Genomic DNA, 27,857 nt, shown 5'->3' with positions numbered 1-27,857 from the left:
GCAGGCAGCTGAACCACTGAGCTAAATCCCCAGCCCCATAACAGACATTTTTTAAAAAAAGAACTTGAAGAAAACAAGTGTCACAAGAATGAAAGATATGCATTTATATAAATGTTATAACTATTTCCATGATAAATACTAAGCTCTGGTACAGGAATTTAGAATCACATTTTAATCTGAATTTAGAAATTGGACATAAATTATCTGACTTTGACAATAGCTGCCTAAATTTTCAGTTTAGTGCACTATTTTCAGATTTTACCTTTAGAGTGAGCCTACTGGACGTTTTCCCTTTTTAAAAGCTATATTCCCCTCCGGGGATTTAGCTCAGTGGTTCTGGTGCCTGCCTTGCAAGCATGAGGACCCAAGTTTGATCCCCAGTACCAAAAAATAAAAAAGATGTATAAAAGTTAAAAGCTATATTCCAGATCCTGCACCCTAAAACCAGTTGCTGGCTTGATGTTTAGAGAATTAGTTTAAATGATAATGAAGCAAGTTCTTAATATTTGGTGACTGAATGGCAGAGATAAAGAAGACATGCAATTTTATACCAAATTTACTGTTCATCAATTTTATTCATTTATGTCTTACTATACTTAGAAATGTTAACTATTGAAGAGTGAAAGAGACTTTCATTCTATTTTGAGACACTTGCCACAAATCAATAAAACAGGAACAATGTCATACCAGTAATCTCAATTTAGTCAATATTATTTATCAAAATGTTTATCTTGTACTATCCCTGGCATATGTAATTCAGGAGTCCCAAAACATACAAAATAGATGGAGTACTGGAATCTTAGTTCTTAAATTGAGTGATTTTGTTAACTTAAATATACATATTTCATAGTTGAAGTGTCTCACCAAATTGAAAAAATTCATAAATCTATGCCATAAAAGATGACACTTATAAAGAAAAGCAAGCTAGCTCTTTTTTTTTTTTTTTTTTTTTTTTATACTAGGGATCGAACTCAGGACCTTGGAGCTTTAAGGCAAGCGTGGTGTCCATTGAGCTAACTCCCTAGCTGTGCTAGCTCCTTAACAATACCATGGAAAATAAGTTACAACATTTGGTTTCTCTGTAACTATAAGAAGCAAAAACTTTTTAAAGTTAAATTATTATAGAACTCATACCAGATTAAGAATGTTATTGTTAAACTCAAAAAAGTTCTATATTTTTGTGAAAATTATTTTCTCCTGTAATTAAAAAATTTTTTTTATTTTTCAACAGCATAATTTGTTGCTTATCAACAGCATAATTTGTTGATATGGAACAGGAGTCATATGTTGTGCCCAGGTTTTTTTTTTCTTTTTATTGAGTTTATTGGTACAATCTAGGTATACAATACAATTACATTCATCATTGGGATTCTGTACCTTTACATAATAGGTCTTGATTCTCATTTTTTCCCCTTGTCCCTGCCCTCCCTTCACCCCCTCCTCCCCTCCCCACGTTGTGTTTTAATTATGAACACCATCAGAAACTGAAGTGCACAAGTCTCAGTGACATAAAGACATAGTCAAACTTGAGGATCACATAGCTATATTCCTGCTTAATGAGAAGAAAACATCTAACTAGGTTTATATGCCACTGTTTGTGAGGATATAAATTCTGTCTTACTAGATTAAAAACAATGGCTTAAAGTAATTGTGATTTTACATCAATACCCAATAAAACATCAAAAAACCTAAGTCATAAATAAATTTTTATTTCTATTGGCTGAAACTTAAGGTTTTGCTGGATTAAATGCATTTGATGACAATTTTACTTCCAAAGAATCTTCAAATTATCTGATATGCTTCATCCATAAAGAAAATAATACTGTATTTTAATCAGTATTTACAATTCCCATTATTGAACTGTGCTGACCTAGAATATTTAATGATTATTACAGAACTGTGAAGAATTCCTAAGTGAACATCTCAAATTATGATTTGGAACACTCAATAGCCCTGCTTTCAGGAAAGGCTCATGTTTTGAAAAGAAACTAGCCAGTCTGTTTAAAATCAAAATGGTTCCTGATCTGATAAATTACTCCTCAGAGAATAATGTAAATAAAACATACTCACAATAACATTATCAATGTAAACATACCTGAACCGGAGTCAAATTTGGTTTCTGACCTGAAAAGTGAAAAAGAATTTTTAAAATGTAAAAATTGTTTGTAAAAGAACAAGTTATTTTATGGAAAAATGTAATAGAGATTTCTGTATATTGGTAATGAAGTAAAATGTTTTTCTACAGTGTAAATATATATTTATTTTAACCATTTTAAATGCATACATTATCCTAGGTCCCCTAAATATGCATGTATCAGTAAGTGATAGCACAGTATGGAAAAAGTAACTTTTTGAGCTTATTTTTGAGAGTAAAGAGGATAAATTTTTTAAATACACTCAATCTCTATTAATTATTTATTTTGGTAATATAAAAAAATAAGAAACCCAGACCTATAATTATGCTGTTTTATTTTATTATTAAAGATTTTCAATTATTTAACACCAAATAATTTTTCACTAGGTTCTTAGCACAGCAAATGAACCTAGTAACCCCATACATTTAATAAGAAGAAGGAAAAAAACTGAGCCCTTGTGGGAACATTATGTTTCAGATATAGGTTAATACTAGTTGTAAATTCAGAAGCCTTTGAAGCTCTCAGTTCGGCTGTGGGAAAGCTTCTGCTGGGTAATTACTCTCAAGACGCCGCTGATGTGCTGTCAAGCAGAATTAACCCTGTGACTAGGCCTATCTACACAGGCTACTATAAGACATCATTGTCTATATCTAGCCCTCAAACCAATTAGTGGGCATGCTCCAGTCGGATTTATATCACACATTAACAATCAATAGTATATATGTTCACAGCTGCCACAGCAAGATACAAGAACAGAGCAGCAGGAGTCCTGTTAAAGGATGTTACATTGAGAGAGAAATTTTTTTTTTTTCCTGGGGAGATGTAGTTAACTAACAGGGAAGGAGATTTCTTTGAAATTATGCCAAGGTACTAAAGCACTTTTGGAAGTAGTGGCTTTCTTCACTTAAATTAGCTTCAAAAAAAAGTCATCAAAGAGGATGAAGGAGGATAAGCAAGAAGCTTCTTTCATCATAAAAATTCATTTTCTCAAGTACTTTCAAAGTTTCACCTGACATTTAAACAAAAAATATATGTACATATAATGATAAATATATATAACTGCAACTATATTTTTTAAATTTTACACACACACACACACACACACACACAAACTGCAATCATGGTTTTCAATCACCACCACTGTAATTGTAATCTAGGTCCACATTTTCCCAAACCCAATCTTATCTCAATTCTGTCAGTCCTTCTACATTTCCCTGCCTCCTATCTCAGGTGCAACCCATTTTTCCTTTTTATCCTTTTCAATTCTGGAAAGCCTTGCTCTTACTTCCCCTGTGAGTCCACCATCTCCGCTGATAACTCTAATGACACTTAACACACGTCCCCCTGCCTTCCTTATATATCTCCCCCTCTAGACTGCAGCCACACCTTATTAACCTTGTAGCCACAGGACTTACAGAGTGCCTGGTGCTTGTGTTTGGGTATCTATTAAGGAAAATGCCTACATCTACACACATCCTCTGTCCTCTCAGCATACAGAAAAGCCAGAGCTGTTTTTCCTTCTCTGTATACTAAAATGCATTTTTCATCTCTCCTGAAGCCAAGCTGTATCAGTTATTCTTGCTCCCTACCATATCTTCAATGTCTGGCTTTCTATAGCTTCCTCCTCTCTTTAGAACATAAGTGATCCAGAATATTTTTGAAGCCCTCCTTCATGCCTGTACCTCGCTTTGTTACCCTTTTCTCCTCTGGCTTTACAATCAAGTATACCTAAATGACAGATAATAGACTATGTCCTATATCACATCTTCCTTTCCTGATCTCCTAACTTATTTACTTTTTAAGCCACTACAATCAGCCCTTGCTAAGGTTTATTCATAGCTTCCTAATGTTAAATGCAAAAACCGTGTTATACTCCTTGCTTTACGAACCTCTCATTCAGCCACTTCTTTTCAGTGTCCATCTGTCAGCATCCTACCTGCTCCCCACCCTTCCCATGCTTCTTGCTCTCTGCTCAGTTATTCCACTGATGAGGACAAGCATACACACAGTGAGGACACTGTGTAGCACTGACATTCAGTCAAGGACTGACTGGGTTTCACATATTTTCATTTTCCCAATGCTAAGCACAGAATCTGACACAAAAGACTTAATTTGAAAATTATAGTAAGAATTAATACATGAAAAATGAATCTATACATTAACAAAAGGTCAAAGGCAAATAATAATGATAAAAAATTCTATACACAAAATAAATCATGTCTTTAAACATTTCTTCAGATTATCTCATCTTCTCCAGAGGTAGATGATCATTATGTAAAATACTCTCATAAAAAGCATAGAAAGCATATTCATAAACTAAGTAGTGGCCTCACATATTATTTAAATTTTTTCAGAATCCCCAGTAGTGAACATTTAATGTCACTTTCTACAGCCTCCCTCTCTTCAGCCTAAAAAGTGATTCAAAATACTTTTAAAGCCCTGCAGTCCTGAACATTCAAACCAATATAATTACTCTATTAATAATTAAAACATGAAATAGAAGTTAAAATTGTGAAGTTTGAGAATAGGGAAAATTGTTCCTATCGTATAAGTTAAATAAGATTTCCATGAGATTTTATATACACATGGGAGATAAAAAGCACTTCTCTATTTTACTATACAGTATGATCACCTCTCCTTGAGAAATCCTCATAAATTCTCCCTGATGAAAGTAAATAAAATATAGATAGGAGCAAATAAATAGCAAATGTAAAAAAAAATACAATAATGTGGATTATGCAACAAAGACCAACGGGAATATTCCTTCATTTATTCTAAGCATACTTCTTCTATCTATAAAATGAAAAATGATGTATATTTGAATCGTCAAAGACATCCATTTTACCCCTAAACTACATACTCATATCTAAGCTTAAAACTATTTAATCAGAACTTTTTATTATAGCACTATTACTGTTTTCTACCATTCATTCTCTTCTTTTTCATTTAGAAGAAGAATCTTCTGAGTTTTAAGTGGACAAATGTCTGCATGATAAGATTTCCACACTATTATCCAGGTCTTTTAGTTGTGATCGTGTACACTATTTTGCACTAGTCCCCACCTCACCATTTGTACACTACCACATTGGGACCAAATACCAGCACACAAATCTTTAGAGAACAAACTCAAACTATATCCAAGTCATAGCAAGACTTAAACTAAAATTTCCAAATGTGTAAGGCTAAAAATGAACATTTTATAAATTTCATAGCAGAAAGAGAAGGTACAAATAAAATTCAAGTACTGTTAATGCTTTTTTGTAAATACTTTTCAAATAATTAAAATATATAATATATGTACTCTTTTGATAACAGAATTGAAGATTTTTCAGAAGACTCAGTTGGATAATTTTAGCACTCTGGTTAGAGTTGTATACTTTTGGACAGATTTATAAAACTACTGTTTTCTAGTTACAGAGAATAATAACCCATTATCTTTTAGAAGTCCATGTGAATTAAAATCAAAAGATTTATTTTACCTTATTTTCTCTCTGGGGAATACATAAAGTCTCACAGAACACTGCTTTTTGCACAATGTTCAATTGTATCAAAAATGTTAAAATGGGAATTGCTTAAGCATGAACTATAGGTTAATGAAGTTAGGGCTCCAAAACATTTCAAACAACATGTAGGAAAGGTAGGGTGATGCTCTTACTGTTCTTAACTAACAATTCTATATGCTATGATATAAACTAACAATTCTAGCTGCAGAAAATCATCAAAGGGAAGGAGCAGGAGTGACAGAATGACCTGCCTGTATGTGTACTACATGTGGCCTCTCCCTGGCAAAGATTTTCTAGGACAATCTCAGTTGAACAATTTATCCAATTGTCTGTTTAGGCATGGAAATTTTTCAGAAATTCCAATATTTCAAGGTCCTGATATAAGTTTAAGAATTTCTTCTTACCCCTAAAAGTAAATCACAGGTCTTATTACTGAGACTAGCAATAACAGTAGTGAATATTTACATGCCTTCTTAAAGTTACATAAACACAATACACTTCCTCTATTGGAAAGCTCCCATCTTCCCAATCTAACATATCTTTATTACCAAACCCCTGGCCACCTAACTTTTAAAAAATTCTCTATATATTAGCGTAATTTAAAATTATTTGAAGAAGCATAATCAGACGTTAAATCTTTTTAGTTCTACGGCACCAGTAACTCCTTTCTTGCACTCATCAGAGTTGCAATTATAAATTTGCTCATATAGTTATTTGTTCATATAGTTATTTGGAAGCTTTCAAAAACAGTAGCTGACACTATCAGTTGCCTACCTAAGTCTCTCATCCCCTCAATTTTTGAAGGGTACTAAAACTCTGCCCACCTCAGGGATGAATTATAATCGAGCTAAACCAATGATGCTAACCTTACTTTTTGTCAGTGACTAATTCAAGAATAAGCTCTTGAGTGGATTCTGAGCACAATAAGGTAAGGTGCAATCTGTGGGTGATATTTCTTGGAAAGGCCTTTTTTTTTTCTTTTCTTGTGGTACCAGGGATTGAACACAGGGCCTTGCACTTGGGAGGTAGGCGCCAATGCAACTGAGCTGAATCCCCAGCCTGGAAAGGCCATTCTTAATGATAAGATGATTAAGGAAGAAGCTCCATCTTCTACTCTCTCCTTTCTTGTCTTTGGAATTACCATGTACGGATATTGGCTTAGAACTGGTGTAGCACTCTTGCAAAGCTGAAGAAAAGGCCAGGAGAAGCTTGAAAATGCCACCCCATAACCTTTATATAATTCTACTACCATATCCAGTCTTATCTAGAGTTCTTGTTAAGTACCTCAGCTATGTGTTCAAAGTTAATATAAAAAGTGACATCTTGTTGTAGTATATGCCCTTGAGATGTGAATATGGTATATTATCTCTGCATTTTTCCTCCTCAAAACCCATAACCTTGGTCAGAAACACCAGATAAATCCTAAAACAGAGACACTCTAGAAAATGCCTGATCAGTACTCCTCAAAACCATCAGGCTTTGAAAGAGGCTGAGGAAAAACAATTTTCAAGGTTGAGTCTAACCTGAGTAACTTAGCGAGATCTTGTGGCAAAATAAAACATAAATGAGGAGGTCGCTCAGTGCTGGAGTGCCCCTGGATAAGAAAGTGTCACAGAAAAGAAAAGAAAGGAGACACGAGGACTACATATTTTGTGGCAGGCTGAACAGGATCCTGAAACAAAAAAAAGGATACTAACTAAAAACAAAGGAAATACAAATAGACTTTAGTTAAAAATGTTTAAACATTAGTTCATAAATTGTGACAAATACACTATACTAATAGATGATGTTAATAATAGGGGAAACTGAGAGAGTATGTGAGAACTCTGAACTTTTCCAATTTTTCTGTAAATCTAAAATTGTTTTAAAATATTTTTATTTTAAAGTACCAAAGAAATTAGACTATTACAGTAATTCAGGTCAAATATGATACACTTGATGATGCTTAGCCTATAGCAGTAGCAACAGATATGGAGAAGAGTCAGACTAAGGATCAATTTTGAAGGTGCACAGAGAAAAATACAGTGAGGATTAATCTGAGGGTGAGAGAAGGAATGTTAGGGGTGACTTTTCAGTTCTTTGCTCAGTGAACTGGGTGGATAATGAACAGTCCCTTTGTTTATACATGGGGGAAAGGAGGGAAGAGTAGGCTTTGTTGCTTTAGGGTCATTTGTCACTTCTATTTATTGCCAATTCCTAATTTATTCTTGTAAACTGATAGGATCAATTAGAAAATTTCAGAATCTATGGTCTCATGGGATTTTCAGGTATAATTTTCTAAGCTTTTTTTGTTTTGTTTTCTAATTATAGAGATGCTAAAAGACTACTTTGTAATAGAAAAGTACAAAGTACTTAACTTCCTTGAAAAAAAGGCAGTCTAAGATGTTTCTTTTTTTTCTCATTGAGTTTACTGGTACATTTTAGGTATACAGTACAGTTACATTCATCACTGGGATCTTGTACCTTTACATGACAGGTCTTGGTTCTCATTCTTTCCTCTCCCTTCACCCCTCCTCCCTTCCCTATTTACAAAAACTTTATTTCCATTTTTTATTTTTTCAGATTTTTTTCTTTTCCCTTATTTCCTTTCCCCTACCCTTCCCACTTCCCCTAAACCTTTAGCCCCTTTCTTCCTATTTCACATTGTAAATTATACCTTTAGGATGCTATGTACAATTATAGTTTTTCACACCAGAGAAACTATTCAGTATTTACATGTGTGGCTTATTTATTTCACTTAAGAATATGACCTCAATATGCATCCATTTTCCTATGAATGACTAATTTCTCATTCTTTATGGCTGAGTAGTATTCCATTTTACAGAAAAACCACATCTTCTTTATCCAGTCTCCAAATGATGGGCAATTGGGCTGTTTCCAAGCTTTAGCTATTACAAACTGTGCTGCTATAAACATGGGTGCACATATATCACTGTAGTATGATTCTTTTAATTCTTTTGGAATACCTTGACCTAATTTGGGGACAAAATACTAGAAAAGACTGCTGGTTGCAAAAGCCCAAATCAATGACTCTAGAAGATGCATGACTAACCAAAATTACATTTGTTTTTGAAAAGTACAGAACAAAGAGTTTGGAAATTTACACTTTTAAATTTTCCAGATGAAATTTTTTTTCATAAAGTGAAAAATAAGAAAAAGATGAATTTCATATAGTCAATAAAATTTCATTCCATTATATCTCCAAGTAAAATTCATATGAAAGACAAATGTGCAATGTTAAGAAGGCTCTCTTCAAATCTGGAAACTATGAAGAGTTCACTGGAAGGTCTAAATATGAATTAAGCCATGGTCAATCAAAGGCTTTTATAGAGTTCTCACTATGTACAAAGCACCCTATTTGAAGGAAGAGGGCTTGTTTAAGATCAACAGTTTGAACCCCAGTCAAGAGCAAATAGGTAGGCAGTTAATACTGGAGGATACATGTGTAAGTGGCCAGACAATGCTGCTTGGTTTCTTAAGTTGAATGGGTCTTCACAGCCTGTATAAATTCTTTTTGAGTGGTCTTCCAGAGTAATCTCAAAGAAGCCAAACCATGGATGTACTAGAGTTACTTTATGCTTATGCAGACTATGACTCATCTAGCTGCCATTAACACTATATACTTAAGTGAGTACCTAGAAGTAAAATGTGGAATCTTCATCAACATAAAGCAAACTTTCCTCAGAGCAGAAAAACTGCAACTGGAATGTTCAATGAAAAAAAAATCAAGGAGTAAAAATTGCAAATACCCAAAATAATAGCAATAAGAGCTGCTAATTAAATTACTCTATGCTAAGCATTTATTTTCAAGAAACTATTTAATTTTAAAAAGAATGAAAATGAAAACTCATCTCAGAGATGGACAATTATTAACCTAAATTTTTTTCTATTACCTATCTCTTAAAAGTAGGAAACTTTTTCTAAACCTTATTTTACATGTCATTTAAATCTCTCTTTCCAACTTTTAAGAATTTTACTACATTGTCTCCATTCAGGTTTAGGTATAAAAACATGAGAAAAAGAAAAAAATGGAAATAAAGTCTTTGTAAATAGGAGGAATGGAGGGGTTGAAGGGTGGGCAAGGGAATGGGGAAAAAAAAAGAAGAAGATATATCATGTAAAGGCACAAATTCCCAATGATGAATGTCATCTAATTGTATGCCTAAAATGTACCAATAAACTTAATAAATTTTAAAAAATGAGATCATATCCCAACATCTTTGCAATTTTTCACTACTACTTCTCGTGAAATTGTTTTGTAATATTGCCAAACCAGAGGACTCATCCTTGTTTTTCTGAGTCTCAACAGCATTTCACAGCCTTGGTCATTCCTTCCTTGATATCCATCTATCTAGTTTTGGCCTTTATACTAAAACTTAAGTATCATCCTTGTCTACAGTAGTATTTTCCACTGTGTATTATCAGAAACATTAACCTCAAAGTATGTTCTTCGGTTAAGAAAAGTTTCTGGAGCCAAAAAATTTTGAAAATGTTACATGCTATATTCTATACCTGGAGCTCTGCAATGAAATTAGTGTGTTGTATGCTACATAAATTATGCTAAGACAATCATTTGACTCATTTGAACTCAGCGTTTCCCAATAAGCAATTCATTTTTCTCCTAGGTAGGGGACTGTTTTTTGCACACAACACATATTAACATTATGTAACTAGCATTATATAGGTGTAGTATTCTAATAAAACAAAAGCTCAGTACAACACACTTAAGGGAACACTAATTTAGATTAAAAGTCTCAAATATATAAGGTGTCCAAAGCTGAATTTATTATCTTTCCTCTCAAACTAGATTTTAAGCACCAATTAATGTTTAGCAACAACTTTTTCACTAATTTCACATTCAGAAAGTTGATTAGTCTTTTCAACTATTAGTGATTGTTGTTTATAATACTTGTTACATGGCTATTACCATCACCCTAAGGTAGATCCTCCTTAAACTTCATCTAGTCTGATGGGACATAGCAGTACATGCCTATAATCGCAAAATTCTGAGATGCTTAGGATCATCACGAGTTCAAGCTAAGCCTGTACAATTTAGCAGCTTAGCAAGAATGTGTCTCAAACTAACAACAAAGAATGTTAAGGGCTAAGACGTAGCTCAATGCAAAGGCCCTGAGTTCATCCCACAGTACCACAGAAAGAAGAAGGCAGAGTAGAGAAGTAGTAAAAGAAAATGAATGAACACTTTTTCTAGTTTGATGGTAACCAAACATAAGAAATAAAGGGGAGTTTTATATATAAAAAAAAACAATCTCAGATCCAATTCAATCTTGCTAAGTCAGAAGTTGGGGGGGCGAGGGGCTTGAAATTCGTTCTAATGAACAGGTAGGCATATAAATTACTAAAATCATTTATGACAGCTCCATGACTTTTATGCTTGAACTAGCATCATCAGTTTTTTATCATTTATTTAAATAACATGGTTTTGAGGCTCTTATTTACCAGTTGCTCTTTTTCTGAATGTACTCCTTTATATTTATTATTCTTTTAAAATGAGGTCTCATACTGAACCATAGAGTTTCTGGATATAGGCTGGATAGTTTGTGACAGATTAGAATGATTATCAATTATGAATTTAATTGTCAATTATGAAAGATTATCAATTATCTATTTTCTCTTTTATGCTGGACAAGCAAAATCACTCTCCTCCCTATACCATCCTCTGAAGCAAGTTACTAACAGTTAATCAACAACAATCTGCAATAACTATCAGAATATGAACCCCAGGAAACAGAAAAACACTTTCCAGGATTTTAAAGAAGCACTTATCCAATTGATCTCTAATCACAATTCTAAATATGCTGCATGCTTCCTTTTCACTGATGAACTTTACTTCTGAAAGCTGTTTTTTATACAAATCCTTACATGGTTGGTATCAATGCTTCACATTTCACAGTGGTTAGTGTCATTATTTTATTTCCATTTACAAAACATTTCAACATTATTTGCTTGATCTTCTCAAAATTCCTGTGATACAGGCATTATCATCCTACTAATGAAGACTTCTAGAGATTAAGTAGCTTATTCAAAGTCACACACAGTAGAGAAAGTTGTGACTTTAACCCTAGTTGTATTACACCTTAATCATAGTTTTCTCTGCTTTAAAAATCCAAGTGTAGGCCCAGGAATTTAGCTCAGTAATTCCACTGCCTGCCTTGCAACTGCAAGGACCCAAGTTCAATCCTGGTACCAAAAACAGAACAAACCAAAAATCCAAGTGTAGTTATATAGCCATCATCAGAAAATTGGCACCAATTAGCACCACAGTGTGACAGTTACCAGATGCTGAATTACTAACTAAAAAGATTAATCATCCAGAACACAAGGAAGCATTATAATACAGAAGCTGAGAAAGAAGCACCTAAGGGGCGAAACAGACTAGAAGTTTGGTTTTAGATCCACCTACTACTCAGTGTCACCTTGAATAATTTTTTTTCTTTTTTTTTTGCTATTTAAGTCATTAAGAGTAAAGGAAATAATTTTCCTTAAAGTATTTAGCGTAATACTTGGTACATGGTAAGTTCCTAATCAATAGTTACTTTAAAATATCACCTAGTCAAACATGAGAAACAGTTTATAAAATAAGTCTGTTTGGAAATAAATACAAATATTTTCACCTTGGTGTCTCATCTTTCCTCAATTACCTCTAGGTTTCTGAGATTAGGAACGGTGTGAAACTATGGAAGATGGAATTCAAAATGGTGACTGGAGGCCCAGAGAGCATAAGTCAATAAAAGATGTGAGTAGTCTGAGCTCCCAGTGGACACCTTTCCAGGATATTGCATTAGTCTGTTTACTATTATTATAGGAAAATAGCTGAGGATGGGTAATTTGTAAAGAAAGGGTATTTATTTAACTCACAGTTCTGGAGTTCCCAGGCTGTGGTACTTGCTTAGCTGTTTCTCAACAGAAATGAAATTATATGTTAAAGCAGGGAGCCAGAAACTGGGGAGGAGCTCTTTCTTTTTCTTTTCTTTTTTTTTTATAACAATCCATTTTTTAAGACACAAAACATGTTCCCAAGAGAACTACCTTAACCTAGCCCCTAATGCCGCAGTCATCTCCCACTAGGTTTCACCTCTTAAAGATTCCACCATGTCCCAATACTGCCATACTGAGGACCAAGTTTCTAATATGTGAACCTCTTTGAGACACACTCAAACCATATTCTAACCAGACCAGTTATCATCACCATTAGCAGTCACTCAGGGGTAAAAGAGAATAAAAAGAAACAATTTAAAAGAGCTGGTAGTGGGGAAAGTATCTCCCTGGGATATAAAGAGATGAGCAAGATGGATTTAGGTCCAAAATAAATTTGGAATTCTACTCCATTCATTCACAATTAGCACTGCGAAAAGTTAAATTTGTGGTTAGAGAGATGATTTTTCAAACTATTTTCCAAAATAAATTATTCAGAATTTGTAATAAATTGAGCAAATGTTATATTAGAATATTGTTAATATTTTTCATATATAGGCTCATTTTAGAAAAACTAAAAAGTATAGATAAGAAAAAAATCTCTTAAATTCTACCATCCAGAGATAACTACTGTTAAAATTTGGTGCCTACATTTCTTATTCATATTTATATATGCATGTTTTATGAATATAGAATCATACGTCAATTTTACTTTTCAAATTTATTTTAAACTCCTTTCCAGATAACTAAATATTTTGCCCTATTACTTTAAATTCCAGAGAAATATTTACCATGGATTTCATTTATCTAGATCCCTATATTGAACATTTAAACTATGTTTTCCTATAGTGCCTAACACCCTCTGAATCTTTGTACTATTGAGTGTTTTTAGTGGGTTAATAAGATGACTGTTGGCTAGCAGCTGCTAAGCAGGTTTAGCATAGTAGTTACTATGTATTAGTCAGCTTTCCCATTACTGGGACAAAATAACCAACACTGACAGATAAATGAAGAGAAATTTAATTTGGCTCACAGTTTATAGTATTTAATCAATGGGCAGCTGGCTCCAGGGCAGAAACAATATGGTGGAAAGGCATGGTGGATGAAATGTTCCTACCTCATGGCAGCCAGGAAGCAGAGAGGAAAAAAGAGGAACAAGGGACAAGAATATATCCTTCTAGGTCATGAACTTAGTGGCCCACCACCAACCCAGTCCTATACAGTCAGCACATCCAGCAAATATATTGAACTCACCAATATATTAATCCACTCGTGAGTATAGCACCCCATTATCCAATCACCCTCCAATTCCCCCACTTCTGAATACCTGAGATTGAGGGTGTATTTGAGATTTAAACCATAACATTCTACCCCAAAAGGCTTGTATACACCTTATTATAGAAAATGTGTTCAGTCCGTCTTTAGGAGTTTCCAAAGTCTTAACAGTTTCAGCACTGTTGAAAAGTCCAAGTCCAAATTATCCTGTGAGATTCAAGGCAAACTTTATTTGCCCCTTTGTGAGCCCCTGTGAAAACTGAAATTTAAATCTTTCCAACATACAATGGCACAGAGTAAACATTTCCAATTCAGAAGGAAGAAATAGTGGAATAGAAAGAAATTAGACCAAAGTAAGACTGAAAACCAACAAGGCAAACATTAAATCCTATAGCTCTATGTCCAGTACCCATGACAATTTGTAGCAAGATGTAAACTCCAAAGTTTGGGCAACCCTGTCCATATGGCCTTGCTGGTTCAACCCACAAGGTCTCTCTCCTGGGCAAGCTCCACTAACTTCCTATGGTTTTTCTCAGCATACAGTTCATATTTCTTGGCATTACCAGCTTACTGGGCTCTCCACTGCACCTTAAGCTTCACTCTCACAGTTTCGTGCATCACTGTCACACAAGCACATTGTCTGATCTTCCAGGTCTTCCTCTGAAATCTGGATGGAAGCCTCCATGACCCCACAACTCTTATATTCTTCATGTCTGAAAAACCGACACCATATGAATAATGCTACAGTCTTCCATCAAGTCAAGCAGTGGCCTGGGCCCCTCTGGATCTCAACTTTAGTGCCATGTCCTCTTAGTACCCAGATGACCAAACTCAGGGAAAAGCTTCCCCAGGTATCTCTGAGTGAGCAGTGCACACCAGGTCTCTTCCCAAAACAAAGCCTTTCAAATGAGTTTACTCTTTTATACCCTTGAAGCCTATAAAAGGGTGAGGTCTGGCCAATTCTTGAGATGTCTATAAGCCATCTTTCCTACCAACCTGCGCTAAAGTTCTTGGCTTCTTTTTAATGCTACTTTTCAGCAACCAAGCTTTTCTTGGCCTCACCTGTGTAGGCATTTCCTTTCTGGTGAAACTGAAAAATTATCACAAACTTAGGTTCCACTTTTTGCTACTGATTTTTATCATAAGTCTGGATAAAAGCAAGTAGAAATATCCTGCCACAGCCTGAACACTGGGCTTCCTTGAAATTTCCCCTATCAGATTAGATAGTATACCACCTTTAATTAAGTATCACATAATCTTAGGACATACATAAAATGCAGACAAAATTTTGCCAGAATGAAATATACAAGGCTTCCAAATGAGTTTCCAATATAGTCTTTGTTCCCAATTAAAATCTCATTAGCCTTTTTGTTTATATTCTTATCAATATTCTGGTCTTCTAAGCTCCCGTCCGAATGCACATTGTTTTGCTTACAGCATCTAAGGCATCTCTAACCAGCATCTCCAAACCTTCCAAAATCTTCCTGCAAACCATTCGCAAAGGCTTCTAAGCCACATAGTCATGTATAGTCATAGCAATGATGCCACTTTTGGCACCAATTTTCTGTGTTAGCTTCCCCATCACTGATATAAAAGGCCAAACAGCAACAATTTAAAGGAGGAAAGCTTTAGCTGGGCTCATTTTGGGAGAATTCATTTCATGGTCAACTGGGTCTAAGGCAGAAATGCCATGATGGAAGAGGATAGCAGAGGAAAGCTGTTTACTTATGGCAGCCAGAACACAAAGGGAAAAGGGATGAGTAGGAACAGAATACACCCTTATAGGTCATATCCAACAGAAACTTGCCTGTTTTGACCAGGCCTCACCTCCTAAGAGTACATTCAGCCATGAAATCACCAATGGATTAATCCACTGCTAAGTACAGCACCCCCACGATTCAAACACCTTCCAAAACCCAACCCCTCAATACATGAGTTTCTTTTGGGGGCCGAGAATTTTGGACCTAAATCATAATAGGCTCAGCACTGGAATGCTCAAAATATGATTAAAAATGAGGACTTTCAGAGCTATCCTCCAATCTCTGCAGAATGAAGATTAAGTTGATCACCAATGGCCAATGGTTTAATCAATCATGTTTACACAATGAGGAATTCATAATACAGAAGTTCTGGGATAGGGAGCTCCTAAATAGATAAACAGATGGAGGCTTCAGGAGGGTGGTATATCTAAATAGGGCAAGGAAGGTCCCTAATTTTTCCCACATACTTTGCCCAATGTACCTTCTTCATCTACCTGTTCATCTGTATTCCCAGTAATATCCTTCATAATAAAACAGGAAATATAAGTATCTCATGAATTCTATAAATTGCTCTAGAAAATTAGATGAAATTGAGAAGGGGTCATAGCTAATTGTTCAAGAGCACAGGTAAAACAACCTTGAGCCTGCAAATGATATCTGAAGGAGGGAACAATCTTAACAGGACTATACCTTAATCTTCGGGATCCGACACTATTTCCAGGTAGATGGTGTCAGAATTGAATTAAATTAGAAGACACCTACCTGCAGTCTGCTGGGGAACCACTTGCTTGATGTGGGGCACACTCTACACTTTGGTCACAGAAGCATTTTGTGTTGTATTGTTCTGAGTGTATGATTTGTGGAAAAAGCACTATGCCATTGTTTTTACTATATCGTTACATTTTGTATCAGAAGTATTATACTGACAAGTTATTTTAAGTGCTGACAGAGAACAGTATGAAATGTCTTTTTTTTTTCCTTCATATCCTTATAGATGGATTCTTAGGTGTGGTGAAAAACAATATTTACTTCTACTTATTTATCAGTAGCATTTTTTTAAACTTAATTATGCATTTTTAATTTTTATAGCTTTCTTGGGCATATATTTAAATGATTACATTTTTCCTCTTATGTCCCAGTATTGAACCATTTCTATATCCTTCAAATAAACCTTGTCTTGTCATGGATGTAACTTATTCAACATATAACTATGCTCTTTTTACTTAACTATCTTAAGACCCTTATATTTATTTTTGTAAATCAGACTGTTCTATAGTTTTTTTTCGGGGATAATGTCTTATGCCAGATCTTGGTTTTAGGGATAGTTTACATTTGCCAAAGAAGTTGATAAGTTTTCATCTATTTCCTATAATTGACATAGCTTATAATAGCACATGAACAATTTGTTTTTGATAACTCAGCTCTCTATTCAGTCTTGAGTCCAACCATGTATTTTTTCTCTGAAACTTCTAATTTATTAGGATAGAATTTTAAATACTATTCTCTTACTTTAAAATGAATTTTTCATATCTTGTCTTATTCTATTCTCATTACTAGTGTTTATGTTCACCTTATTAAACTGTTTTGTTTGTTTGTTTGTTTTTAGGACCAGGATCGAACTTAGGACCCTGTGCTTAAGAGGCAGGAAATGGCACCACTGAGCTAAATCCCCAGTCCTAACTTCATTAATATTATAGAAAGTTAATCTCTTAAATTTAACAAAGTTAAACTTTTACTTTTCAAATTAATTTATTTGATTGATTTTAAGATTTTTGTCCCTAACTTCATTTTCAACAGTTTTGCTGTGATGTGCCTAGATATATTTTTGTAAAATACCGTATTTTTTTTTAAATTTTAACACTTATTGAATTGATGGCTTTTTTTTTTCTGTTTAGGAAAATTCTTAGCTATTATTCCTTCCAATTCTTTCACATTGCTTCCTACCCTTTCCATGGCTATAATTTGAGCATATGTTATATCCAAAACTGTGCAATATAATTTCTCATATTATCATATTTTATTTTTTAGTACTCTTAGTTTCAGTCTGGGTACTTTCTATTGACCTGTTTTCTAATTACTAGCCTGGTCTTCTTCTATGCACAATATGGTTTTAATTCATCTCTTGTGTTTATAATTTCAGTTATTGCACTTTCAGCTCTAAAATGTTTCTTTAAAACAGATTCCATATCTCTGATGAAATTCTCCATCTTATCTATTTTTTGGATATATTTGTCACAATCATTTAAAGTCTACTTATAAGTATTTAGACATCTGGACTATCTACATGGACTAATTTTATAAATTTATTTCTCTTGATCTTTTATTTTGGTACACCTACTAATTTTTTATGAAGGTCAGACATTATGTGTGAAAAATTATGGCTGATATAATCTTCTTTCAGAGAAGGATTCATTCTATCCTCTGATAGGCAGCTGTTATAGGAAAGGAGGCAGATTACCTTAATCCAATTTACCTTCATTACAGTAAAGTAAAGAAATTTGAAACACTTCCAATGCTAACATTTTAGAAACTTTTTGAACCAGGTGCTAAATATAGCCATCATTAAAAATAAATTATATAAACAATACTTAATAAGTTGTATTTTTAAAGGCAATAAATATTTAAAATTCACCATTTCAGTCACTTAACTGAAATTACATGTTTTTACAACATACATAGAAATACTGTTATAGAAATACTATTTTATAGTATTACTACACATCTTTTCCCATCTCCACATTTGATGGTGTCACATTTGTACCTGAAATAACCTAAGGGCAAAGTATTTCTAGTGCAAACATAAGCAAACACTATAAAATTAGAGCTTATATTATCTTGTTGAGTCAGAGTTTCATTTATTGTTTTGTTGACAGCCTATATTAGTTGTCAATTGGACGTGATTTTGTCTCTGAGGGCATATTCTATACCCACAAAAATTTTTGTTGGTCACAGCTGGGGAGAAGCAAATAGGATGTTATGGGCATGTAATGAGAGATCAGGAATACAACTAAGCATCCTATGTAGGGCAACTCTGTACAACAAAGAATTGTCTAGTTGACAAGGTCAACAGTGCTGAAATTAAGAGACCATTGTCTGCTGATAATTCTTACTCTTAGTGGTATGTCTCTGTGCAGAAAATCTGAAATCTTTACCTCTTTTCCCTTGTTTAGAATAGGCAAATGGCTACAGACAGAAGAGCATTTTTTCTGTTTATTTTAGAGTTTTTTGTCATTGCTATTTTTCCAGCAATTGATTTGAATATTTATTTTTCAGATTACTTTTTAAAATTCAGTATAATCTGTCTTTAAATATAGCATAAATAGATTGAACCCACTTTATTTCATTTTGCTTTATTTAGTATTTTCTTATAAAAGGTTATTAATATTATCATCTTCCTTTTAGCTGAGACAGGTATACCTTTCCATTTGCAAGAAATATTGAAATAAGCATTTACTAAAATTAAATTCTATGAGTATTTTACTTTACAGAAAACACTAGAAAATGTGGTAGGGATATTAGAGAAGTTCACTACCAAGTATCTTTATATTTTCACCATTCTAAAGTCAACTGGAATCATTTAATTCTGCTATTATTCTTAACTTATTAAACTCTCTATTAAATAGTTAAAACCTGGGCTGGGGATTTAGTTCAGTGGTTCCACCACCTGCCTCGCAAGCACAAGGACCTGAGTTTGATCCCCAGTAGCACCCCCCAAAAAATAAATAAATAAATAGTTAAAACCTTAGGATATGAAAAATCCTATGCCCTTCACTGGTGGGAGCAGGGGCTATAAAAATCCTATGTCATGGCTTATTATCTCAAGAAGTTTACCATTTTGTTGGGAAGAGAGATTTCAAACTGACTAATATATTACAACTCATCTGAATCATTATTTGAGGTATTTAGAATCCACAATAAAATATTTTAAGCTGCTTGAAGAAACTGAAAATATTTGAATGTGATAAACCACTTGGTCAAATAATATAAAACGTGTAGTAATATTGGAATCAAAAGCTAACTATACTAATTTAATTTTGAGAACTTTAAGTTTGCATCCTGTTTATAGTTTACCATGTAAATTTAAGTTGCGCTTTTCCAAACCTTACTTTATCCTTATATCTTTCTCTTATAGCCTGTTCATAAAATTCATTTGATATAATAGTGCTATGAGCTAGAAAATGTTGCTGTTATTCATACTGGAGAGAGAAAAATGAGATGTTTAGGTCCTTGTTTATGGTTATGTGGCAAATATAAACTGGAAATTCACAATACTCCATTTCCTACTGCTGCTCTAAATGGCTTCTGCACCTTTCTATGACAATGTTACATGATGGATCATTTAGTCATGTATAAGACACATTGAAGGTATGTATAGGTATCAAAATTTATGTAATTTTCACTAGCCACTTTCCAAAAAAAAAGTTGTTCATTTATAAGAAGAGAAGCTTTGTGGACTACCTTCTGAAAATGTGTACATTATTTTTTTTTCAGCTTTAATTGAGTTTATTGGTACATTTTAGGGATACAGTACAGTTACATTCATTGTTGTGATCTTGTACCTCTACATGACAAGTCTTGATTCTCATTTTTTCCCCTTACCCCTGCCCTCCCTTCACCCCCTCCTCCCCTCTCCATCTACAAACACTTTATTTCCATCTTTTCATTATCTCACATTTTTTTCTTTTCCCTTATTACCCTTCCCCTACCCGTCCCACCTTCCCTACACCTTTAGCTCCTTTCTTCCCATTTCTAAATGTGTACATTATTTTTATGAACTGCCTTAAGTAATTTCAAAGTCTATGAAATGGAATAACAAATATTCATAAATTTTCTTATTCATGTTTACTCACACAAAATAAATGTATAAGAATTTTAGTTTAAATTTGCCTATTATGTTTCCTGGTTTACTCTAATCCATTCTACTTCACCAAGAAAAGTATCCATTTCTGTCTACATTTGGGAAATTAAATAAAGGACTAATATTGTGATTTTCATAATACATACAACACAAGATTACTTTTCCTCCACTTTTCTCTCACCTATGCATATGTGCACACACATACTCATACATGCACCTTCAACTATCTATGAATTTTATGTGTAGATATTGCCTCATTCCTTTTCTGTATATATATTTTTTGGTACTGGGGATCAAACTCGGGTCCTTGTGCTTGCGAAGCAGGCAGCGGAACCACTGAGCTAAATCCCCAGCTCTTTTTCTGTATGTGTATATAACTTTTTTAATGCAGCTATAATTATCTTTGTGTTTTGTTACACTTTGTGATTCAATGTGATGCAATTGTTCTTTCCTTTTTTAAAATTCTATGTTTTTAGGCTTTTTATGCCTCCCTAGAGTGTTTTTTGTTGCCTCCCTAGAGTGCTTTTCGCTATCATTGCTAGTAGCTCAAGAAAATCTTTCTTTGCAATACAGTTGTGGTCTTATTCTAAGCTTTTAGATGAGAAGGCAGAAAAATAACTCTCTCCATTACAAATACCCTATAAATCATTTTATGTGGGGCAAGACAAGAAGGGTCAGTGGGACGAGAGAAGCCAATTTTATATTTTCTGAAAAATGACTATTTGATTGCAGATATAATAAAAGCTTAAGTAGACCACCACTAAAAAATCTAGTTCTTTTCAGAGCAATTTCATTACACTGGAAAGATTTCTTTGTTGAAGGATTTGGAATGTGATAAAGGACAATTCAAATCTTTTAAAGTTCGAGTTAAATGCACTATGTTAAAAGTTAGGAAACATTTGCTGGAATGATGAGCAATTTCCAGTTAGACTTCCATAAAAAGAATGAAGTTAAATTCGTGTTGGTATATTTAGTACTTTTCAGAGACTGAAACTATTTTTAGTTTTTTTCTCATTAAGTTAATTGGTACATTTTAAGTATACATTATAATCACATTTATCATTGGGAAGTTGTATCTGTACATGGTATATCTTGGTTCTTGCTTTTCCCCCCATTCCCCTTCCCTCCCTTTGACCTCTCCACCCCTCCCTATTTACAAAAAAACTTTGTTTCCCTTTTTCTTTCTTTTGTCATAGTTTTTCATTTCCCTTCTTTCCTTTTCCCTACAACCCTCCCACTTCCCTTTCCCCTCTGAACCTTTTTTTCCTGTTTCACATTATATTATATATATTTTGGTCCTCATTTACACTTTCAGTTTCTCACACCAGAGAAACCATTCAGTATTTACACATGGGTGTCCTACTTATTTCACTTGAGTGTGGTTTGTATAGACAGAATTTAAGGATCAAAGAAGTGAAATCTAAATAGAGAGGAAGAACAGAAAACACAATCTTCCCACCCTGGTTTTATATCCTTCCCTACCCACCCCAAGCAAAGACAATTATATTAAAGGGGGAAAAGTTCATGATGAAACTCTCTTTTAGCAGTGAATAGCATACATGGAATAGCATAGTTGATTAAACTGTGTGTGGAAATGGACTGAAATTTATGGCACTGGGCTGAAAGTTTATGTTCTTAAAAGAGCTAGAAAATGGACTAAATTTTCTGGTAACCTAGAATAAAACTGCACAGGAGGCTCAAGTGAAATGTAGCATGTACGAGCCATTTTTGCAGCAGAATTCCATTGGAAATACAGCAGTACAGCTTAAGCAGTGACTCATCACAATAATATCTACAGTTAATAGAGAGGCTCTTTCTAATAAAGCCTTTGCTTTCTCATGTTATAAGGAGGGGCTATAGTGATAGTATATATCCCCATAACTTGGTCAAGCCACTTATATTTAACATTTGTTGACTATCTAGCATATACAGTACTACACATTTTTCTGCATTTAATTTTTATACCTGTTTGGTTTTGTTTACCCATTTACATATGATGAATCTGAGATCACACATCTGGCCTGATATTTAAGTTTCACCAGTTGCTTCTGGCCAGTGCTAGTTCTGAACTGCTTGAGGAAGATGACACAAAGACATTTCAGAAAGAAGGAAAGCCATTTAGGACTGCTTGTGCTGATTGACATCAGGCTTCTTAAAAATATAGAAAGAAAACTAAAAAAAGTAGCAAAAATGTGGTTACTTGAGAAAAATATGACAAGAAATCAATATCTGAAAATAAAATGACCTCCAGATTTTAATTACTAGAATCCTGCCCAAAAATCCACCTGCTGCTCTCCCACTCAGATGCCAACTGGCCTAATAGCTTTCTGGACATTGGCTACATCATCCTCTCAGGATTCCAAGGGTCTTCCTTCAGGCTAAGAACCAAGCAAGCTGAAACTGAATTCTGATGACCTGCGACTATGGATCTAGTTACTTTTCACTTAGCCCTTCATAGATTGACATGGTCTTCAATTTTCAGCTTAAGTATTGTGACAAAAATGTTTTTCAAATAATTGAGATATGTGTATGAGTACCATTTGTCAAACATGAGTACCATGATGTTAAACAAAATAATCAGACTAGAGCAACCAAAATAAAATACTAATTGAGCATTCTATTATTCTTTAATGTTCTTTTTAGAAATTTGAGCATTACTATTCTGAATCCATTTGTAAGCTGACTGAGAGATCTTAAATTACTTATACTTTCCCAGTTCTCTCTGTGAAATGTGTTGACAGTTAAATGAGTTAATATATATAAAACACTTAGTACCATGCCTGTCACATAATAAGTGCTACATATTGTTAGCCAGTATTGTAACAGTATTGTTATTATTATTAATGAACCTATATTAAATGAGCTACTCAATGTAAGGCTTGTTGAGTATTCTGTATGCAGAATATTAACCACTCTATGTGGTTCTTTAAAGTCTCAAACAAAATCATTAAGAGATGTTTGTACGTGGATAATGTTGAGGTTTATTAGGTAAAAGGAAAAAAGAACTTCCCATTGAGACTGTTAACAATTCCGCCTCCTTTTGCTCACAGAAATCTGTGTTGTACACTGTTGTGGCTTATTTCCAATTTTTATCATGCTATTCCCTTATTCAAAATTTCTCCACAATCTGCACAATAAACTTCAATCATATAAATAAACAATAAATATTCAGTGATTATTAAATATCAGAGGCTAAAGATATAAACTGAACTAGGGTACAGCTTGACCACTGTGAAATACATTTACTGGAGGAAAATGAGAATACTGGCAGAACACGATAGAGATTATGACAATCAAAATGTATACAACATGCTATTGAGGTGAGAAGAGGGATAGCAAAATTCATCTTTGCAAGATTAGAGAGCTTCACTGAAGAAGAAATTTCAGGCTTCAAGGATTTCAAGTAGAAATTTAAAAATTTTCCTCTGGTCCTAGGTCTTCTCTGATTCCCTTAAGATTGGTCAACCTTAACAGCTTAGGCATTACTACCAACATAACCCACTTTCCAACTCCTATTGGACCCATCTCCTATTTCCTTGAAAAACCTGCTTTTGATCCCATCTCTAATTCCTCTTCTCATGAAACAATCCCTATGAAGCATCCTTCACTTGGGAAAACTGAACTCTTCTTTCTTTCTAAGAAAATGTGGTCTCATCTTCTCCATGAACCCTTTCCAACTTGATGCAGTCATATACTTCCTAGTGCACATAAAAGCATTTTAAACAAGCACTTTCAGATAGATACTGACACTATTTTGTTATATTATGCCAACAAAACCATTAGGTATCTTGAGGAGAAACTATTTCATAAACTTATTTGTTCTACAATATCTTGTAAAGTACAATGTAAGTGGTCAAAATATTTTCTGAATTCAATTATTTTATCAATGCCTTCTCTGGTTTATCTGACATGTAATAAATTCACTTCATGAAATTTTTAAAGTTCAAATTACTGGAGGAGAGAACATTCTTGCTTCTGTTGGTTAATTTACTAATAAAAATTGGTAGTATAATATGAAAAGTAAACCAGCTTGGTAAAATTTGTGAATGTGAAGAAGACATGAACTGTGGAATAAATTACAGATTTGGTTTGTAAGAAGCCTATGAATAAGGTACTTGTACTTGGAAATCAGCATATTATTCAGAGAAAGAATATATTTAGAGTACAGTTTGAAAATAAAATTAGAATAATTGAGTAGACTTTTTTATAAGGAAGTACAATACATACACACTGCTCAAGTAAAGGAAGAGACTTATACACATATATGAGCCCACATAAACATACATGCACAAATTAGATAACAGAAATTAAAGTTGGGGAAAAAAATCTCATACCACTAACAATCACATTCTCAAATTCAGCACTTCTTTTTTCTATTCTTCTTTCCTATGTTTTCTTACTATAGATATTTCTCATACTGTTCCGCTATGTCCTGTTTTACTTAATTATCTTCTTTAACCCCTTTCAGTCTAATTAAAAACTATACATACACATGCATGTGCATACACAAACATACCAACTGTTTCCTACACTTTGTATATAAAGTGTGAAACCAACTATATAGAAGGTCCCTGATAGTGATACCTACAATTCACTAGATAAGTGAATGCTTTTCAAACTTTTGATCATAAACTCATAAAATAATCTTGAAAATATATGGATTTTGTGTCAGTTATCAATTTGTTGTCTCTTACCTCCAAATCCATCTTCCTTGCTTTCCCTGCTAACATAGAGCTGGGCCCTTACATTTTTTTTCTTTATTGCCTAGCATAAAGTTAAGCTTTTCCAGTAGAAGTTACAGGAGAGACATCTGGAGGAAAAGGTCTTTACTTGCTGGTTGAGTATGCCAACCTCCTCTACGGCCTGCAGTTTCTCTAGCATCTGAATCCTGAAGCATAGACAGCATCACTACTTCTAGCCTTTTTCAGGGTGGGTGGCTTCTCCAGTGCCAGGCTCTGACTGCGTACATAGCTTTTCCCATACCCACTTCTTTCAGGGTAGGCAACTTATCCAGCACCTGACTTCTGCAGAACCACTGCTCCTTTAGAGGTCATGATTACTATTCTTGCTATACCACAGTCTTTAGATTTTCTTTACGTATTAGCCAATCCTTCATTACCACAATAATCTGTTACCATTCATAATTCTTTATATTAAATTTTCCTGTTCAAATAATGGTGGATTCTGTAGCCTGATTGGGTTCTGCCTAAAACATGCTTTCTATATTCCCATATTTTAAATTAACAGCTAACACATCTTACCAAAATTTAAATAACTGTAAAATATAAATATTCTGTTATTTTGTGTACCTTATACATACCTAAAATAGATTTTTGTCAAAACCTTAAAGCTACATGCTTTGATTATTTAATGAATGAAATCCACCATATGAAGTAATTTGCAAAGCCAGTCCTTACTGACAAATTAATCAAAAATCAGATTTTTTTGGTCTAAAAAATATTAACTTCTTTTTTCTGTTTTAATAAACATGTTGATACACGTTCTTGTGGCAACCCTCTCACTTAAGTAGGCCAGATAAGCACACAATAAATAGACAAACAAATAGACAGGGAGGTAGACTGAGTCATGCCAGGGGCTTGCTAAGATAAAAGATTATCTGAATATTTTTCCAAATGCTTTATTGCTTTGCTCTCCTTCAGAGGTGATGCATCCCTAAATTGGAATTTTTTTCTTGATGCCCCACAGACTGTACTCTAGGACAATAAATCAATAATATCTGGGATAGGTGAGAGGTGTGACATCTTTTATGAAATGAAAGACAGCTGACCATGATAATAAGAAGCAACAGATTGCAGACTTTCTTAGACAATCAGTTTCAGGGACATGGTACTGTGGAAGCTGAGGATGATAAAACTGATGCCCTAAAAATTGTCCATGTCCGGTGACCCCTAGAAAGTCATGTGTACACCTAGGACACACATTCTCCAGTACGAAGACAGCTACACTGACCACTGAACTACTCTATCTCCAGTGAAAGACAGAGCAGAGAATTTTCCCCCAAGAAGACAAGAAATCAGGAACAGAGAGGCCAAGAATGAAATAAAGAAAAGGCAGGATAAAAAGAACTGAACCACATTCCTTAAAACTTTAGAAAATAAAAGCTTTTTTTAACAAGAATGCTAAAGGAGATCATAGCAATGTCGCAATGAATGTGAAACCTGATTCCTACAGTTACCTATGTTTGGATAAGGGTCTTGCCTTTAGTATCTGTGACTCAAAATCTCACATGAATTAAATCTTTCATGTACTCTGTTTCTTATTTAACAGAGTAAGTTTTCCTAAGATCTAGTGTTTTACTGAATCACATGATAGGGAAAGAAAAGGATCTTAAACAAAAAGCAAAAAGGATATGGCCAATTTTTACCATTTGGGATATTAACAAGTTTAACATGGCTCAACAGCTAACAAGTGTTATATCAACTATTATGACACAAGACAAAAGTGCTGAAATATAAAGACATGTGTTTTCTGAGGGGAAATGGGTGACAATCTGAAGGGTCAAGTTTTAACATGAAGAATAAATACATAAGAATTGAAAACAAATTCCCAACCAATACTAATGTATAATAAGATTTGTGCAATTTAAGAAAAGTTGCAAACTCTTAAAAATTTTCAAGGAAACTACTATTTCCTGTTATTCCTGGAAAATCTGTAAATGTTAGTGTTTTAAAAGAGAAACATTTATGGAGAGATATAAAGTGTGTTTTACATGCTACCAGTACCAGATTCATATTTATTCATTTCCCCTAAGAAATTCTGTAATTCTGTTTTAAATAAATGACATTTACTCTCAAATAAAGTTCCTCTCCATTTATTTCACTATATCAGCAACCCTATAAAAAATGGCTTTCAGGATTTTCTTCACCTAGATAAATTTCTGATGAAGAATTGTCCTGTTTGAATAAGACATACTTTCCAGAATACATTGTCTGAATAAACTATTTTGATCAAAAAGTCTATGCGTTGCCTGTTCTATTTGGATCTTTAAAATAAAGATTTTTGGATCAATGAAAAATACTGTTAACCTTATATAAATTACTTCTTTATGTATAAATATCTGCTATGCTTCTCATGTTACTTTCAATTCTTTGTAGAACTATGAATAGTCTACTTGGTGGATATTAGTAAATCTTAAAGTTACACATAAAGAATTTTCAATATGGTCCAAAAAATAACCCGACAGAAAAATCATTCCTATGCCCATCAAAATCTCTTTGATAACTCTGTTAAGCAAAATGGTTACTAAGATGAATAAGTTAATGCTGGGTATTTAAAAATTCCAAACAGTGCAAAATCATCCAGTCTAACACAATAGCAATTTACCATGAAAGTTATTTTTGTTTTAGGGAGGGTAAAAAAAAATAGAAAA

The 27,857-nt window shown here is 33.8% G+C and overlaps 1 protein-coding gene across 2 annotated transcripts in view; it reads right to left on the bottom strand.

Moving 5' to 3' along the window:
• Msrb3 (methionine sulfoxide reductase B3) overlaps window positions 1-27,857 on the bottom strand; it is a 124,296-nt gene that overhangs the window by 76,266 nt on the left and 20,173 nt on the right. For both annotated transcript variants that reach the window (XM_010613709.3, XM_010613710.3), the window contains one exon: window positions 2,096-2,124. In XM_010613709.3, coding sequence (XP_010612011.1) covers window positions 2,096-2,124 — 29 coding nt within the window. The remainder of the gene's footprint in view (window positions 1-2,095; window positions 2,125-27,857) is intronic.

The sequence above is a fragment of the Fukomys damarensis genome, unplaced genomic scaffold (genome assembly GCF_012274545.1).
Source record: "Fukomys damarensis isolate Sample0158 unplaced genomic scaffold, DMR_v1.0_HiC HiC_scaffold_15, whole genome shotgun sequence".
Lineage (NCBI taxonomy): Eukaryota > Metazoa > Chordata > Mammalia > Rodentia > Bathyergidae > Fukomys > Fukomys damarensis.
This window is presented reverse-complemented; position numbering and strand designations above follow the sequence as displayed.